This window comes from Rhincodon typus, chromosome 11, assembly GCF_021869965.1.
Source record: "Rhincodon typus isolate 14 chromosome 11, sRhiTyp1.1, whole genome shotgun sequence".
NCBI lineage: Eukaryota > Metazoa > Chordata > Chondrichthyes > Orectolobiformes > Rhincodontidae > Rhincodon > Rhincodon typus.
In genome coordinates this window covers 31,932,413-31,951,865 of record NC_063342.1, presented here as the reverse complement: position 1 = coordinate 31,951,865, position 19,453 = coordinate 31,932,413, and the positions used below count along the sequence as shown (strand labels likewise).

General features: G+C 34.6%; 1 protein-coding gene across 1 annotated transcript in view; it reads right to left on the bottom strand.

The window, feature by feature from the left end:
* Positions 1-2,832: 2,832 nt before the first annotated feature.
* The window catches only part of pou2f1b (POU class 2 homeobox 1b), a 134,561-nt gene continuing 117,940 nt past the window's right edge, over positions 2,833-19,453 (bottom strand). The window contains exon 12 of the mRNA XM_048603084.1: positions 2,833-18,943. Coding sequence (XP_048459041.1) covers positions 18,645-18,943 — 299 coding nt within the window. The 3' untranslated portion in view covers positions 2,833-18,644. The remainder of the gene's footprint in view (positions 18,944-19,453) is intronic.

Below are 19,453 nucleotides of genomic sequence, written 5' to 3'. Positions count from 1 at the left end.
GCTCCTAGTATGATCTCCTGCACTCTTCATTGACCAAGGGCTAATCTCATGACCTGATGGTAACAGTAGAATGAGCAATAAACTGGGCCATTAGGTCACAGATAGTGGTTGAGCGGAACGCTGCTGTTGGTGATGGCGCACAATGTTTCATGGATGCTCAGTTTTGAATTGCTAGGTCTGTTCAAAATCTGCACCATTTAAAACAGTGGTAGAATCACACAACACAGTGGAGGGCATCCTCTAGGTGAACACAGGATTTTACCTTCATGAGGACTGTGTGGGCAGTCAGCTATCACTAACGTCATGGAAGAATGCATCTGCAACAGGTAGATTGGTGAGGGTGATGTCAAATAGATTTTTCCCTTACGTTTATTTCATCATCACTTCCTGCAGACCCAGTCGAGCAGCCATGTCTTTACGAACTTGGCTGGTTTGCTTAGTGGTGGTGCTACTGGGAATGGTTCATGACACCTGGAGAAGTGAGACTCTGAAAGCTTATCTTACAGTTGGACTATAACCTGGTGAAATGTGATTTTTGAACATTGTCTGTAAGGTATGATACTGAGAGAATGACTAGTCTATGAGACAGTTCTTTTAACTTTAGCACAAGCCCCCAGATTTTGGTAAAGAGGATGTTGCAAGGCTGGGATGGCTGTGTTTGCCACTACTGCTTGCGCTGCCTGGATTGATGCAAGGTGGTCAGTCTGGTTTCATTCCTTTCTTTAGTCTTTGTAGTGACTAGATAAAACTGACTGACTTGCTAGGCTATTTCAGAAGGTAGTTAAGCATCAACCACATTGTTGTGGGTCGGAGTTACCTGCTGGCCAGTCCAGGCAAAGATTTCCTTCCCTGTCAGACATTAGGGAACCAAATGGGTTTTATGATAAATCACACTGATTACATGTTCACCTTTAGGCTAGTTTTTGATTCTACATGTTGTTGAATTAAAATTTCATCAATGTCCTGCCACACAACTGTACAAGATACTGAATATAGATTAATACCCAGCAGACTACACAGCCTAGATGCTGCACACAATTGGTATCCTTGCCAGATTCACATCTTTCGAAGTGCTTCTGTTTAAAAAGGATAGCCACCAATGGTCCCCTGCACATTCAGAAATGAGTATATGATGATCATTTTGGGAACATTATGGCATTCAATGTGAAAGAAGAGAAGCATTGCCCATGCTGACTACTGTATTTATCTATTTGATGTATGTCATTGGGATTGTTGTAGATAGTGCTGTTCTGGTAAAAATAAATAAGTTTTAGTGCTATTTATACTTTATTTTAAAAGTTAAATTCAAAAGCCTGGAGATACATCTTTCTCCTAGATGATTAACAGACTGTTTAAGATTAGCTATTAATGGTTCTTCAAAAAATGAACTGCACAAAGGTAAGGAGGAATAATTAAGTTTCCCATCAGTACTTAAGTCATTTTTAATGAACCGAGACGCCATTACAAAAATGAATACAAAATGATTAGATAAAATGACCACATTACAATACAAAAAAATCTAGCTGCAATGGAAATCTTTCATGGCAGTTATCGAAGACAGCTTTATCTGTAATTACTCACTATACAATGGAACAGATTTTGAAAAGGGAAGTTAAAAACCAAAGAGTACCTTAATGCAGACAGAAGCAATATTGTTAAATTTTGCATTTCTAATACAATTGAGCAGTTCATCATGAACACCTATCGCTCTGTATCCGGTTTCATAATAAATTAGAAAAATAGGTTCTTGTTTGAATAGATATTTTTAAATTAAAGGGGTAGGAAATAAATTAACATCTTAAAGCTCAAATATTTATCGCATGTACAGCAGACCAGACTAGTAGCCATTTAACATGACCTTAAAACCAGGCAGTATCATGTAAAATCAGAAATATGTGCAATAATCTAAATCAGTCTTTTCTTAAAAAATCTTAAAATTTCAAAGCAAGTTATTGTCACATCTTGGTTGTGAAGGATGGAAAATTGTCTTCAGTTATAGGTATTACCCGCTAATTTAGACCAGTTTGTTTTTCTGGCTCCTGAGTTGAAATATCCAAAACAGTTTCCTAGTTCCAGTTCAAACTTTCACCTATATGTTGCGTGATGATTTATCTACATTTGATGAACCAATTTACTAAATAAAGCATTTTACAGTTAGGGAAGCAGGATCATTCCCAACAATCAGATATTTAGTTAACTGACCAGAGGAGAACATAGATAGGAATCTGAAAAATAATAAGCTGAAAAAGTAAAATCTGTAAAAGCTGAATTAAACATTCTTAGGCACCTAAATTAGTTGTCAAACTATCTGGAGTTAATGGTATTATTTTCATTACTTTCCAATGGGGTACTGAATGTTAAATTAATCTCTGCATAGTGATATTATATCATATTTAATAACTAAATGTTTAAGCGTTGGAAGAAATGAGCTATTGCTGATGCCTTACAAAAAGACAATCAATTGATTCATAGCTGACGCCAAATCCAAATACTGTTGTTGGTTCAGGCATTGTTCAAAATGTTCAACCCCTTAAAGATTAAGTAATTTCCCAGAAATTCACAACAAAATTTGTCATAAATACTTTTCTAAAGTCATCAGTAGTACACTAAAGGCCCCTTAAATCATCAAGATTCGATTTAGTGACTTCCAGTTAAATGTATACAAATGTTTTAGAAAATTGAATATACAATTAAAAAATATACAACTGAAAAGATCTACAAATGTGTACCCATGCAAATCACAAATGATGTATTGAGAAAACCTAAGGCTAAACACGGAATAATATGTAGGACCAGAAAGAAATAAAAACACCAAAAAAAAAATCAAGTAACTAAATTTGTCAAAGCGTAAAATTTAATATCCTGACAGGTTAGTTCTTACAGTGTCCCAAACGTTACTCTTTGAACTTCTAACCGAGTTTATCATGAGCCAGAAATGATACTGTACATTGTACGTTCATAAAATTATACCAGTACACAGCAATATACAAATCAATGCTTAACAATAATGCCTTACTGTTGCAATGTGTCAGTAGAAAATTACAATGACGTATGTATTCACACCAGTTTATCCTCAAAAATATTTTGTACAACATAATGTTGTATTCCTGCTTCGAACCATAAGGCTAGAACCATTTTAAATTTTCCATTACCACTGTTCAAAAGGATTATGCTACTTAGTGTATAAAAACATTCACAGTAAAATGTCACACAGTTAGCTGTTGATTGAACTGAAACTGGTGCATTAGTAATAAAAACATACCAACCTGTGATGTAACAATTCTGAATCCCACTATGAGTCAGGATTAAAAAATATGCATGGGTCTTGTTGATTCAAATGTGGCAAAATGGTTATGTAAAATTGTTCCTAATTTTGCATCTTTCATATTCACACTACATTTATTATTCCTACTGAAATTTCTTTCTTAGCCAATTTAAATAGTGGTGAATTGACCAAATAAAATATGATCACAATAGCTACCTAAAATATATTAGGCATTACTGATATTCTTGAATCTAGACCTTGGTGATTAACTGTCTACTTGAAAATTTTCTATTAGCCAGCTGATACTGATAGACATCTAGAGGCAGCAAAGGGGAAAATCAACGGTAAGGCAATTTGCTTTTTCATATATACATTAGGGCTAGGTGTGCAAATTTTACCACCTATTTTTACCTTGGTAATTTTTTTTTCTTAGAAACTATGTTAAAGAAGCTAGTTGTTACAGTTGTACACTAGACCTTTTAAACAATTTTTAATGATTCATTAAATTACCAGTGGTCCATTTTAACACCATGTATCCTGCTAGAATTATTCCCTTCGGATTATTTTAAAATTGCTGGTAATAACAAGAGAACTTGATAACTGTACTTACTTTTCCTATTTAAAAAAACTATTTCCCTTGAAGATTACTTCACAAAAACAGTGAAGAAATCCTACAACTGGATGGAAAAGTATTTAGATCAGTGCTTTAGGATGATTATTGAAGATAGTTGGTATAATCAAATTATTCAGAGGATGAACATTTTTATACCATATCAACATATACTCAATGGGGCAGACATTCCAGGTGAAGAGGAAACAAGGGAGATCCTGATTGTCATAAAGTATCAGAAAACATTTTCTGGACAAACAAAATTGTTGATGACTGCCAAGTGTCAATACGGGCAGGAATTTATGAAGACCTAGCAATCAAAAACTAAAATTTTGACCAGCTCATTTACATGACTATCTTGCATAATGTTAAACAAGGAAACAGTTAAACCAATAAGCTAATACTTAATGGCTATTAAGTAAAACCCTACTTGCACATCATTTTAGTAAATGGTGGAACTAGATCTCTTTACAAGGCCTACGGTAATGCTTTTACTCTGCTAAATAGGTTAATTTCTTTTATGCCTTGCCTTGCCATTCACTTTTACAATAAACTCTCCAATTCACTTACACTATTTTAGCAAGAACTGCTAATTTTTGCAAAATAGTAAATGAGCATTATGGGGGTCTTCATAAAGTATTCTGAAATTTACAAGCAGGATGCAAGGTTGCAAACTTGGACCCTTGTGGTGCAGTCGTAATATCCCTACCTCTGGGGCAGGCGGTCTAGGTTCAAGTCTTATTCGCTTCAGAGCTACGTAATATCAATTCTGTGTCAGGTTGATGAAAAAAAAATCTCCAAGATTATTATGGTGTGGTCAGTTCTTTCTAGGTGACTCAGCACCAACAGTTTCCCATATTCAGGTGGAGAATCTTAAATGGGGATAATGGGGTTTCATGGTTTTCATGGGAAGCAATGCAAATTAGTTGCAATTTCACTTTCAGTTCATCAATGTTAGATGTTTCCAGTCACAGATCAAGATTTTGATGTTTTCTGAAAAATCTGAAGCCATGCATCCAGACAAACATCACAAGAAGTTATCTTTATTACCAAGTACTGAATTTGTTTTAGACTGATGCAAATCTCTACGGACCAAATTCAGTGCAATCGTTTGATAATTAAACAGACATTATTAGAATTGCACAATTATTATTAATAAATCTGGGAAACTGGAAAGCAAGTACAAAATCTTCCACAAGATTAAACATTTTTTTTTGCAATATCCTGCACCATCTCTTCCTTTAATCAAATATTAAAGCTTCACAATTTCTGTTCTTTTAAAAAAAAAACTTTTATTCAAGTTCCTGAAAAAGACTTGAAAACGTGACAAACAGGGTTTGTAACAACAATTGTTTATGTAAACTGTATTGATGAATTGAGTGCCAATTAGATTTCTCTTATGACAGTATTCTCCTGTTACTGCTGAAATTTTCAGAATTTATTTTAGGAGAACTGTATCTTGCCCCACAGCAACAAACACTTCAGGATTTCATGTTGGAAGTTTACTTCAGCTTTAGATTTGCTGTCAACTGAATTTTTGTTTCGGGCATTTTGTAACAAATCTGGTTATCTAAGTTTCACTGAGAAATGACAGCAAGTAGTACAGGATCATATCAATTCACATTAGCTATAGATTTTTTTGGAATATTTGCACTGGCAAAAGGTCCGACATTTGTATTCTTTCAGAAGTTTATACATAAAATTATCATCAGGGTATATGTGAACACACTCAACTGTGGTACTGCATTAAGGTGCACTGGATAGAGGGACGTCCGCAGGTTACCTGTGCTGCAGTCTTATTGTACAAGAAGTATACCATGCACAAGTGGGGATAGTTTAACGCAATTGAAAACGTTACAGTTACAACCGCTGAGTTGTTTCACATTTTCATTCATAATGAATTAATAAATCATGAAATTTATTCATCGGCAACAGTATCCCTTTTTTCTTGGTCATATACAAGATTCATCTACAGAACACATGTAGAAGACCAGCAAAGCTCATATCTACATATCATTTTAGGCCAAAAAAGTAGTCTTTTGCTATTGTTTCCATAATTCCTGATTTAACTAAGTTCAAATATGATTAGATAAAACCATTAGATTCATTCTCAGGAACGTTTACATTCATCATGTGGTCACGTGGAATTAGCAAATTAAATATTTATCTAAACTTTCTTGTCAGTCCTGCACTGAACATGAGTGTTAATAGTTTACATTTCTCTTTAAAGGAAGCTCATTGGCAAGCCAAACCAGAGAATGAGAAGGAAGGATGGAACACCCTGAATGAAAATAACTAATAAAATGTTGGAAAAAGCAAAGTACAACACTTTATTTTGACAATTTTAGATTTAATATACATCAACAATAGGCTGTACCATCTTTAATGTTGGTTGATCTGGATGGAAATTTTGCATTCCTAATGAAAAAATTACACCAAATTGAATTACTTTATTGTGAATGATGAAGGTATAATTTCAAAAAATGATTTAACTTTTGAAGGTTATCATGTAGATATTTTTTATATAAGAAAGGAATACTGTCTATTGAAAAACTTTGTTTTTAAAAATCTTCCAATAAATAATACATCTAAAGAATACAAGCCTGCGGACGTCCAAAATTGGATAATATGTACACTTTTAAAACTATGAACAACTAGGCAGTGAAAAACAATTATGTTCTCACACACAAAGACACACCCAAAACATACAAAAATACTATATCTTAAACTACCAAGAAAGACGATTTTTTTAAAATCTCATGCCATGACTTAAGAGCAATACACTGAAACGAACAAGAATTTGACAAAAAAAAAAAACCTTTATCCCAGAAATATACCAAAATATACATCTAAGCTTTGGGATTACTGAGGTTAGACTAATGCCTGCTGGGTAATTGCATTTAATACACAATTAAGGTTGCAAAGAAGAAACAAATCTTTGGTATCTGCATTAGGCGAATGTTAACATTTGTATTTCGCTTTGGGATAGAGCTTGTATGATCCTACAACCCCCAGTTAGTACTCAAAAAATATCACTGAACACAAAGAAATCTACCTTTCTCTACACAAAAAAGTACTGAGTCTCTACCTATCACAAGGTTGAGGAATACAATGCATAGTTGCACAGTGGTATTACGAAAAGGATATGAAACCTTTGTAAGCAAGCTACATATTTTTTAGTCTCATTTTTCTTTTGCAAAATGAAACGGCAGCGTCCAGCCAGTTACAGTCAGTTCGGAAGAGCACCTCAGTGTGTATTAATTCAGATCACCCAGCCCAAAGGGATAAATGCCCCTCAGAAGAGCCAACCCTACCACAGGAGTCTCCAGTCCTTTAACCAATCAAATAGCACATGTGCTCCACTTTTAGCAGGCTGTCTACTGTTTAATAGATGGAATGAAGCAGATTTATTTTGCTTTATGCAATTCTTTTGTCACTGTAAGCAACTCATACTTTTGAAATAAGATTAGTTTAGGACTGAAGACATTTAAAAATTTAAGTCATACAATCATTAGTAAGTCTTTGGTTTTATCAGCACAATGAAAGGTTGCTGGCATGTAATAAAAGCATTGAGCATGGCAGGAATGACCATCACTAACACTTACATTCAGACAGCGAGCGTCATTCTCAGGGTATTTTTAATGATGGACAAAAACCATTACTTAATCTGATACGAGATTGTCAAAACTGAACAGCCCCTTGTTATTCAACCAATATTTGGCTTTGAGCACTATTGTGCATTCATTTGTTTGAACCTCAGAATAGCTGACAGATGCAGCCAAGGAGAAGAATTATTACAATGTAACACGTCTTTATTTTTGACTGAAAATCACTCAGAAATTAGGCTTGATTTTTTAAAGTACATAAAATGTAAGTTTTATAATTAATAAGTGTGGTCTTAAGCAATTGGAAAAGAGGCTACATATAGTATTCAGAATTTGCTAAATTATTTCAGCATAAAGTCACTTCGCTAGTGTTCATTAGTCTATCCCAGTCAGAAGAGACAACAGTTTTTTCAGTCATGAAAAACTAGGTTTGCAACTAATTAAATACACACATCCACTAAGAATGGTGAGGTCGCCTGCCATCATGTCTAACCAGTTCTCCAATTAAGGAGCTGAGAGTCAGCCCAACAAGCTGCTCATGATGCACCATAACAGAGCATGAACTGCCGGATGTATCTAGTTCAAAAACCACTTAGTTGCCTACACACCATTAAGCGTGGCTAGGGCGACAACAGTTCATCTAAAAATATTTGGAAGAAAGATTGGACGGAATTAACAGCTAATAAAACAGTTAAAGACATAATGGAAAGGTTAAAGGATTGCAATACCTCAATGCCTACTTTAACTTTATTTGCCAATTCTGACTGCCGTTATTCTCCTGCTGTGCTAGTGCTAATACATGCCAGATTTCTTTTTAAGTATACAGTTTAAGTATACAATCAGTAGCAGGTTCAGCCACTCTGAGGGGGGAGATTAAAGCGAGTTACTCAGTCATGAGTTAGAAATGAGGTATACAACAGCTCCTGTACACAGAACAAATGGTGACAGCACCATTTAAGCAACTGAGGAAGAAAATGAAATAATCACACCATGTGAGTAGACAAATGCAAACCTGAAGCATTTCCATTTAAATCTGTACTATGCTCAAGTAAATGGGCTACCAGACACGATATATTTTCCGTCCTCCTTGTAGCTCAGTAACAAAAACAATTGTATAATGCGTTGCGGCACTGGTGATGTAATTGGAAATGATGCAATTTCAAAACTCACCATTGCACTGGACAGGGCAATTCCTAGGATAGCTGGCGCAGTCACAGACACTTAAGTCTCTAAACTTCTATTTGGGAACAGCAAATCAAGATATTAGTGGTTTTTGGTTAGCCATTATGATATTTTTAAAGGTATCCGAATCAACTGATAAACAAAATATAATGGAATACAATGGGTCATTTTTCCTATCGGTATCAAATTTCTTTCCCCAGGAAATTAATTTCTATTGCAGCTAGGTTGCTATTCTACCATAATTAGAATGGTTAATCTTAATAATTAGTAGAACAGTAAAACAAAACCCATTCATTTATCAGCAATTTCTGATTCAGACTAAGACTGCAACAAAATCTCAAATGCACCTTACAAAAGTAACTAACTGTATGATTGTCCTATTACAGATGTGATGCTTTCACAATATATATGGAGGCTGTTATATATAGTATTTTAAAGAGGTTACTATAAAGATCAAAGTTAAGTACAGAAACCTGTCTGGTATTCATAACAACTGTGGGAATAAATCTAACAGAATTTCATTTTCTTCCTCAGAATTCCTTCATTTATTAATTTACTATACAAACTGACCCATACTTTGTTCCAAGTGCTCTTCTTGTATAACTGGAATGGATGCATTAAGACTTCTATTTTACATCATTCTCTAAGAGTATGTAGCTCTTTACAAAACCAGCCACTAAAATGAGAATCAATCCTACCTGCAAAATCCATCAGGGCAGACTTGTTGTAAAATTTTTGTTTTTGTATTTATAAACCTCAAGGTAACCGAACATTGGTTCTTTCAGAATCCTTAATTTAGTTTGTTCCTAGTATAATAATTCCAATTGAATATTTCAACAATTAATAACTGAACCACCAATTGGTTTTCATGCCTTTCCTTATCATTTCAAAGTAAGGAATTTAATATCAGTGACGTAGCTGTGTGTATCTACCAACTAAAAGCTAACAATTTTATTTTGCTTTCTTTGAGAACTTCTAGATGAAAAATGATGAGTAACAGCAGATGTGAATTCACCATGGAGCGAAGTGAACAACTCTTGTTTATACATAAATCATCAGTATCACCAGTTTACATGCATATTCTGCCTATCAAAAATTGAAAAGTTTGACTAATTATAAATTGTTACCATATATAATTGTGGAGACAGTTTAAATAAAAGCAAATTGCAATGTACAGATCAGATCTCACTGCACAGGAAATGCAGAGAAAATGAAAAGCTGTTCAGCTTATAGCAAAAAGGAAATGGATTGATCAGAGAATTTCTGGAGTGTTTGACAGAAGGGTCAAGCAACTTTTTCTGCTCCTCTAGTGAATTATAGTTACTATTTTAGGAGTATATCAAAGAAAGCATAATAAAGCAAAAATTGGTCAGATATCACTAGCTTCTTCAGATCAGAGTCAGCTGCAACACTTTCATCAGGCACTTCAAATGAATACAGTATCAAAAGCTGAGTAACATTTTTAATACTGTACCAGGGATGACCGAAAGCTTTGGAATACTTTAAATTTCCTTTTGAAAGATGGAGAGCTGGAGAAAAAAGTGATATTTTACTAGTTGTTTGGAAGCTATTTCAAGTGGTATAAGACCAGAAAATGTTGGAAACATTCAGCAAACAATATTACAAACCTTTTGCTGATCTCCATACTACAGGATACTGTGACTTTCCTAAGTAATCCTTTTAACTTACCATTAATTATTTATGGTTTGTAAGTATTACTATAACACAAACAAGCTGAAACTGTAGCAAAAAGAATTGAATACTTTAGGAAACAAAACTCACAAGTTACTTTGTTTGGTGTGGCAAGTTAAGCGATCAAATATCCTGACACAATTTTAAACTGGAGTTTTATAATGCCCAATCTTGGTACAACTTTAAATTTCTAATACAAAAAGCAGAGCAAACATCACCAATGCCCAACTGTCACAGACTAGCATCAATACCAGACTACAGCTTTATGTAATGACACCAGAAAGACATTTGTTATGCAAAGCTCAAACGTAGTTCTTCAGCAAAACCACTGTAGCCCTAGGATTTTTAACTGCCCACAGCACTACCCAGTTTCGCAATAACTTTGGATATTATATATATTAAACCTCTACTTGTGTCATAATTGGCAAAAAACACTTAGTAGCCATTTACTTTTGGATGGTAGCACAATAAATGATAATATTTAAGGGTGTGCAATATAATGCATTTTTTTTTCACTCTGCTAGAATATAAAACCACAAATCAAAAAGAGAAAACAAAGAGAGAGATAAATACAGAAATTGAATAGCTTTTTGAAAAGCAAACCAAACTCAAAAGGCCAGCTGTTTCAAACTGCAATCAAACAGTTTTCATAGCAGGATGTGCTATATTGCATGAAACATAAAAAGAAACTGGCAAAAGGCAGGAAAGTATAGAGTTAACTATTATTAATTTGACCAATAAATCATGTAGCTAAAACATTTATTGACAATAGTTATTGGCTGAAACTTATATATTAAAGATTAGATTGACACAGTTGCCACTTCAGCGACTTAAAATAGTCAGCTACATGGACAACCCATCTTCACTACATGAAAAGAACATTATTGCACAGCCCCAATATTTGCTAGTACAGAATTTTACCTTAAATCAGTTAAATCATGTTACCGATGCTTTATAGCAACTTTTGAATCCAAATATGTGAATAATGACTACTTCTGAATCCAAATATATGACACAATCCACCTTGATACCTCAGGATTACTGTCAAATTGTTGAAAATTCTCATTCTATCAACTGTATACAAACATGAGAGCTGGGACAGTCAAACTGTTAAGCCTCTGTTATTCTAAAGCACAAACTAAATGACTGGAGGCAACCGCAGCCACATATCAACTTAATTGTTCGTTGATCAGTCAAGCAGGTGCAAGGAGCAGCATATATTTTTGGTCTAGCCTGAATTGTTTAGCATTGCTATCAACAATAATAATACAAAGTTTAAAAACTTGCTCAACTATTAATGTGACAAACACTACATTCAATTTAAAACATAGACAAAACTTGTTCACTTCTTCCTTTTCCTAAGGAAACGTCTTTCTATGGTGGAATTCTCTCCCACCCTGACATTGGTGAATTAACCCCTTTCTATCAAAAGGCTGGTGAAAACGAACAGTATGGTACTGCTTACAAATGTAGGATACAAATCTTAACTAGCTTGAAAATAGTGAGGTGACACATGCTAAAACTTAGGCCACATTTTAATTGAGTTGCAAAAGAAGGCATTTGCTTTGGCAAATAGAATCATGAGTAATTGATTTCTTTAGTTATCAAGATCACCTTTTCAAGAGAGAAATTAAATCCGCGAGCATGTTCTTTTAAGTAAAAGTTTCTCCCAAAAATCAACATCTACATTCTAAATCTACAATCATATCCACCAGGAATAGTGTTTGCGTTGCAAAGCAAGCCTGTAAATGCTATGCAATGCTGAGGTATTTCTTAATGGAAAGATTGCAATGATTGAAAAAAGCTTGCTCACTTTCTACCTACAGGGTGCAAGATCTGTCTCATTTGCCAATGAAAATGTTTGCACAAATAGTGTAAAGCCATTTTTTTTTTCATTTAACAAATTTAAGGAGGATAATTGTATGTTCAGATGGGATCCCCCACCCCCAATTTCGTTCACATAAAATGGGGAAAATACATTATTTCTCTTTAACTTTTGGTCTCCCTACTACTTCAACAGGATCCACTCAATGCTGTAGAAGTCTTAGAAAGGAGCTCATGACAGCTCCATAAACCTCAAAAGAAAACACAACTGTAATCAACTTAAGTGGAATATCAATTTTCTCCTTTCAGCCCAAGATGTGGTTCCCCAATATGGTGCTCAACCTGATCTACTATGATAACTATATCTATGATAATCAGGGATTCATCATCCCAGTAGCAGCGTTACATACCAAGAAAGAAAATCACTGCTAATTGGGAAAAGATATTTAAGATAAATGGCAAAAGAATCAGAGAGGAATAGAATTTTATTTTAATGCAAGAGTATGATCTAGAAGATAATGCCTGAAAGATGATGGAAGCAAGCTAGACAGTAAAGGCCAAACAGCTTCCTTCATTGCTGAAAGATACTACAAATTTTATGGAGTATTGTAGAACAATTTCTACATGCCGTGCTCAGAAGTGAACCTCATCAAATCAATACAGGTCCTATACAATGTTTTTACCAAATAACCATTAATAAAATAAGTTATGTCTTTAGCAAAGGGTTGATTATTTTCAAAGCATTATTCAGTAGCTCTTGGTACAATAGTGCTATTAATATCTGAAGAAGTAAGCTATTGCCACAAATAGGGAATTAAATCATCAACAGAGCTGCACTGCCAATTCCACGGTCAATTTGCATTTTATGTTTTTGTTTGCTTTTTTTGTATTTTGAGGGGGGGGCAATGTGGAGGTATCAGTTTTAGAGTAGAAAATAGAAGTGTGAAACAGAGATTAGACACTACACAGAAGTATTACAAATCTGCTTAAAGTAAGTTTTCATTTTGACTATTAGGAGTTTATAAACTGAATGAGTTACGTTCACCAGATTACTACCAGAGATGAAACGATTCACCAGATTAATTCTAGAAATGAAAGGCTTGGTTTATGAGGAAAGATTGAGCAGTTTGGTCCTAGACCAACTAGAGTTTAGAAGAATGAGAGGAGACCTAATTGAGGTATTTAAGTTGCTAAGGGGGATTGACAAAGTTGATGCAGAATGGATGTTTTCCCTTATGGGGTAACCTAGAATGAGAGGTCATAGTCAGGCTAAGGGGTGGCAGATTTAGAACAAAGATGAGGAGGAATTATTTCTCTCAAAGGGTTGTCAGTCTGTCAAAATCACGACATCAGAGCGCCTTAGACACCAGGGCATTAAATAAATTTGAGGAGGAGATAGGTTAGATTATTAATTAGTAACACATTAAAAGGTAATGGGGAGTGGGCAGAAACTGAATTTGAGGCCAAGATAAAATCAGCCATGATCATACTGAATGGTGGAGCAGGCTTGAATCACCTACTCCTGCTCCTAGTTCCTATGTGATAAACCATGATCTAAACAGTGTTTATAAATCAAAGTGCATGTAGGCATACATGCTCCTTTCACTTAAGTCAATTTCGAGAACTGGATAAGGCACATCTCCTTACAGGAACACTGTGACTGCTTTCACCTGGTTGAAGACACCTATCATGACAGTTTGTGATAATTCTAGCACAAAAATACCTTAGATATTCCAAAGTGATCTTCTGACACAAACTGGTCATATTGCCAAATAAGAGGATTTAAAGTTAGGGAACAAACATAAAATAAAAATGACCACTTGATTTGTCAAACAATGCAAATTGTTAATTCCATTCTAAAGTTACGTTAGAACAAAGACACATTAACATATGACAGAACATTAAACCAAAATAACTTATAGAAATTTATTAGCCCTTAGCTGATCAAGCAGTTAAAATGTGACATTGCTCTTGTATCACAACTGGGCAATAAAACTTTCACTATGGAACTATGGCCCAATCTGATGCCTAAACTAAGACATTTACTTTGGATTCTAATGGTGCAATGTTGATGTATGCCCAATATACATACAAATTATTTGGCTTAGACCAATAAATATTTACACATCTCAAAAAATTTGGTTAAGATTAAGCCTTTGAAGATCAAAGTCAAAAGCTTGCTACTTAAAATTCTGGGAACAGCATATACATGCACTGAAAATATGCTAAATGTATACACATATTGCATTCAATACTGGGTAATTAAAATTTTGAGATTCAAGTATTTATACAACATATAAAACGGTATATTCCAAGGATGTGGAAGATGGATACATGGACACACTTAGTTCCAGTTTATTTTAGAAACTATCTTTTTGTGCATCCTCAATGACAATATACAATCACATCAGAGGACCAGTTTTAGACTCCATTCAAGAAATGTACTGAAATTCACAACCCTCAACTATTTGAGGAGGAGGAATATTTGAACAAATGTCTCAAAGCCAACAAGATGCATTTGAATTTGATAATATAAATGCCTCAATCACAAAATGTTGCTCGCATTTGTTCATGGATTTCACATATTTAGGTTTGAAATTTAATCTATTAGCATCTGAGGCTTTTAAAACAAAAATACCTTTAAAAAATTCTGTTTTAAGAAATATGGCAAATAAGTTATTAAGATTAAGTCAACATTTTAGAATTTTCTTAAAAACAGATAATAAGTTTAGAAACATAGGTAAAATATTCATCCATTAAGAGTAAATTAATTAATTATTAGCAAGAGCACTTCCAGAATTCAATATTTTTAAAATGGACAGTTTATCATTTATCATGAAGTATGTCCCACCTTAATGACCAACTTGTATTTTACCAATTTTATCTGATCTGAAAAACAATAGTCACCTTTGATTCAAGTGGATTGATGGATTAAATCAGTATGTGTCTGACTTTATTTTATGGAAAGATGACAAAATGGGACAATGGCATAAATGGCAGTTTTGATCAGTTGAGAGCATGAATTGTAACCATTGCAACCATAAGAGCTCTGAATTGTTGCCAAGTAACTAAAATGACTAATTTTGCTTATCAAAACTATTCCTTATATTTACCTAGGTATCATTCAGTTCCAAAAACCTACTAACGCAACCAATTTTTATTGGCATAACTCAATGTCTCATAAGCCATTAGCATTTGCCAAGTTGGTGCAAATGATACTACTCAGCTCTAACAAGGGCAAAACATAATCCTGGAAGAAAATCCTGGTTTGATTGCTTCAACCTCAAATTACATCTCACAAATAAAAGCAGGATTTTCTTTGCAACGGACTAATGCAGTGATATAAGACTACCTCTGTAGCAAAACATTAATCCATTAAGGAATATAAAATTAAAAACTTTACTGCAACTTATTTTCTGTTTCCTTATTCAGAGAAACAACAAAGAATTAGAACTAGCTCAGTTAGGTTCAAAATTTAAATATTAACTGTGGTCTGAGGTCAGCTATAAAGCATTATTTTAAAATTTCTATGGGAGCATTCCCTCAACTTCTGTTTCACTACCGCCGTCAATGACCAGCATTCAATTTTGTCTTGCATTTAAACTTGAAACAGTCATCTCAGCTTTATGCTTATTTTTCTTCTTGCTGCTTTTAGAACATTTGCTATTTATGGAGCAAGCAGAAAAAATCAGGATCAAAAAAAGGATTCGCAGAAAGCTTTCTGCTATTCAATGACCAGTTTTATCCATTAATTCACATCTGTTTAACATGAAAGGGCATGCAATAAAAGCTCCAAAATACATTAGGTTGACATCAACATGGGTTAAGTATTATAACTCACCTGGCCAATTTACCTTCTAGTGCTATATATGTAATTCCCTAAATGAAAAGCTAGCTCAGCAATTGAAGTTCAATACTTGAGCCATGCTACCAAGCAAGTATATTAGTAAGCGAAGGTCTCATCTCTAGAAAAGCACTTCACCTTTATTCAGACACTCAGCATTGTGGGGATATCTTTTCCCTGCTCCTCACATGCAATGCACTTTATTATTGCCACCAATGTGACTGCAGGCAACTGGTCTTCATTGCATAGTAGAGCAATGACAGAAAACTGTAATGAGGGCAGAAGTATCATAAGTATGATTTGGGTGGGCGTTGGGATTACAGAATGGCCTGGTTAAATACCTGCTTTGGAGGACTAAAGGATTTTGGTTTACATTTGTGCATGGGGTCCAAACATTTCCCATCAGTCCAAAGTCCAGAATCTACTATTAGGAAAGTAACAACATTCTTTTAAAATTTGATTGAATATCCAGTGAAAATAGTACATGAGTACATAAACTAGAAGGATGCAAGTACTGCAGCAGTATAATCTGTCACAGGATCTGTTTTGTACAGTTAGACACTCTGAAGGTTTGTACAACTTGGAATATTTTTAACTTCCTTTATATCACTAACACCAGTCTACATTTAGCCATCCAGTAAATTTGAATTGCCCAATGAAAACTGGTTGCACCAGACTCTTGACAAAATGATTACTATCCTGCAAAATTGTAAAGTTCATGTTTGAAGATTCCTTTACCTGAAAAATGACATTAAAAAGTATAAAATAGTAACTGTTTAGCTTCTATGAACAGGAGCAACTAAATTACTGATGCCTATTAACTGCACTCATGCAAACAATGTCATTGGTACAGCAGCTAGGTAAAACTGACTTTGGTTCAAGCTTTTAATAGCTGTCCATATTTGGTAGGCAGCCATATTCATTTTGTTTGCAGTTTGGTAGTGCAACCCTACCAGAACTGCATATTTTGTGTCTTGAAAAGGAGATTAATGTAGTTACTAACAAGGAAAAAAAATGGTGGCTGTCATTAATTTTAAGATTAGAAACTGGTTTAATTGTGCCCTGTTATTGTTACTAGCATAAAGAACAACATTAAACCACGTGAATTTCAATTATAACATCAATTCAAGTACCTACTTAGTACACACACAGTGCAGCAATATGACCGAATAGTCAGCAACAGAGCTCAGGGATGTCCGAATGAACACTTATTCGATTCAAGCACATTATTTGTTAAAGAATCAGCTGCGTTTATCAGAAAATATCATGTGCTACTGAACGAAAGAAATTTAAACCTCACATTCGTTTCCCGTGGGTAACTCAGCAGGAAGTTCACATGTACTGCGTAACTAAACATGTTGCTCATTAACCAATTGGGAATGCTGGACAATGTGGCCACAGCAATCATTCTGGCTTGTAATGTAAACCTTGCTCCTCTCTTACAAGTCCACTGCAGAAAATGACAGGCACCATTTTTATTCCATGTGAACTGCAATGCTCTACTCCAGTCCTTTAATTTTTGGTTTTAACATGCTTACAGCAATGGTTCAAGCCATACTGTGCATACTGTAAGCCTCTTGTCTCAAAACAACCCTATTTTCCCTTAAAGATAAACAAACACCAAACTGTGCCAACATTAGATATGTTATCAAGCTGTATGGGAACATAGATTATTTAGTTTCTATAAATAGATCAGTTTTGGGAAACTAAATAATGAATTTTTCCCATTGGTTTTTATGGTTGATTTGGCGTATTTGTAGTTTGCTCATCTCTACCATATTCCATGATGGTTTCAACTGGTTTCAGTATCTGAGCAAAGACAAAAGCTTCACAAGATACCCATGATCCACTGACAATAAAGTCTTCTCCATTTCCAGTTGTTCGGCTGTGTGGATCAATATTGCTGATGGTATGACATTTGCTAACATATCCAACCCTTACATTTAGGAAGGACAGACATACTAAGCCATTTTAAAAACCAAGAATGTTTTTAAAACCATCAGTTTGTGAACTTTTGCTCAAAGCATCTAACTTTGAATCTTTCCTACAAAAATAACCAACAGTAAACCACTTTATACAAACGGTGCATAAATCTACAGTGTACCCGACAAGGAACAACCTTTTTTTAAAGAAAGGAGACAATTCAAGAGACATTAACAAGAAGAAAAAAAAATAAAACCCAATGTAATTTTCTTAACAGTATACACAGGGAAAAAAAAAAGATGCACAAGCATCCCAAGTACAGGCCTGCCTAAACTGTACCAGTTAAAGAAACCCATGCTATTTATACATGATATAAACACCTTTATGAAACAAAAAGGCCTGTACAACAGACCTAATTAAAATAAACACACAATTAAAAAGAACTAATAAAATAGATACTAAAGGAGACAGAACCCTTGCCTATGCATTGTTAATGACTCCTATATTGTTTCGACCATCTGAAACGATAAATATTCACGTGTTTCCTTTTTGGTAGAAGTCTTTTTTTGTCATTTGTGACACAATCCTGAAAAACAAGCAAGTTAAAAAAATTAGGCAAACATCAGTTTTGCTTTTGCTGGAAGCAGCCAACTACACATCCCATTACTGGATTAAATGATCCACTCTAGGGAGTACGTCTCATTGGGCCTTGGTGGTGTTGGTGGCCCCACCTGCTGAGGTCACAGTGAACGAAGAGTTCTGGCTGGAATCAGTTGACATAGAGGCCATCTGGAGACTCGCTGCATGTCCAGTTGTCCCGGCAGCAGATATCAGGCTTACGGCTGGGTTGCTGGTGAGTAAGGAGAGGTTTTGTGGGTTCAAAAAGAGAGGGCCTGTCACGATGTTTGGAGTACCCCCTGGGTTCGCTGCATTGGCAAACAACAGATTTCCACTGGCATCAAGGGAGGTTATAGGAAGTGTTCCACTAGATGCAAGTGCTGAGAAGAAATGAGAGAGATTCCTGGTTAGAATAAATGTTTTCTCAGAGCTCTTTGCACCATCTGTACATTGAAAAGGGAAATAGAATGGAAAAATGGCTTAGTTTGAATAATCAAATATATTAAAATTATTGATAACAATACCAAAGTGACATAAAATTGCATTTTCAGATTGCTGTATGTATATGAGACAAAACAAATGTAGAAAAAGTTTACAAATTGTAGGCTCTATCCAAATAACACAACAATCCAATTCTTTCCTATTTCATTTCAAATAATCAATGAGCAAATTCCAGAATCATAAAATACTGGTATACAATCATTTTGCATTGTAGTTTGTATAGGTGAATAAAGGAAATAATCAGTCAGGGACACATTAATTTAAAACATGCTTGAAGTCAAGGTTTTTTGTTTGCTTGTTTAATTTCAGATTACTACTTTTAAATTTAAGCTCCAATCAATTCATTACCAGATTAGCTACAAGTACTCTAATGAAGGTAATACAGGTTC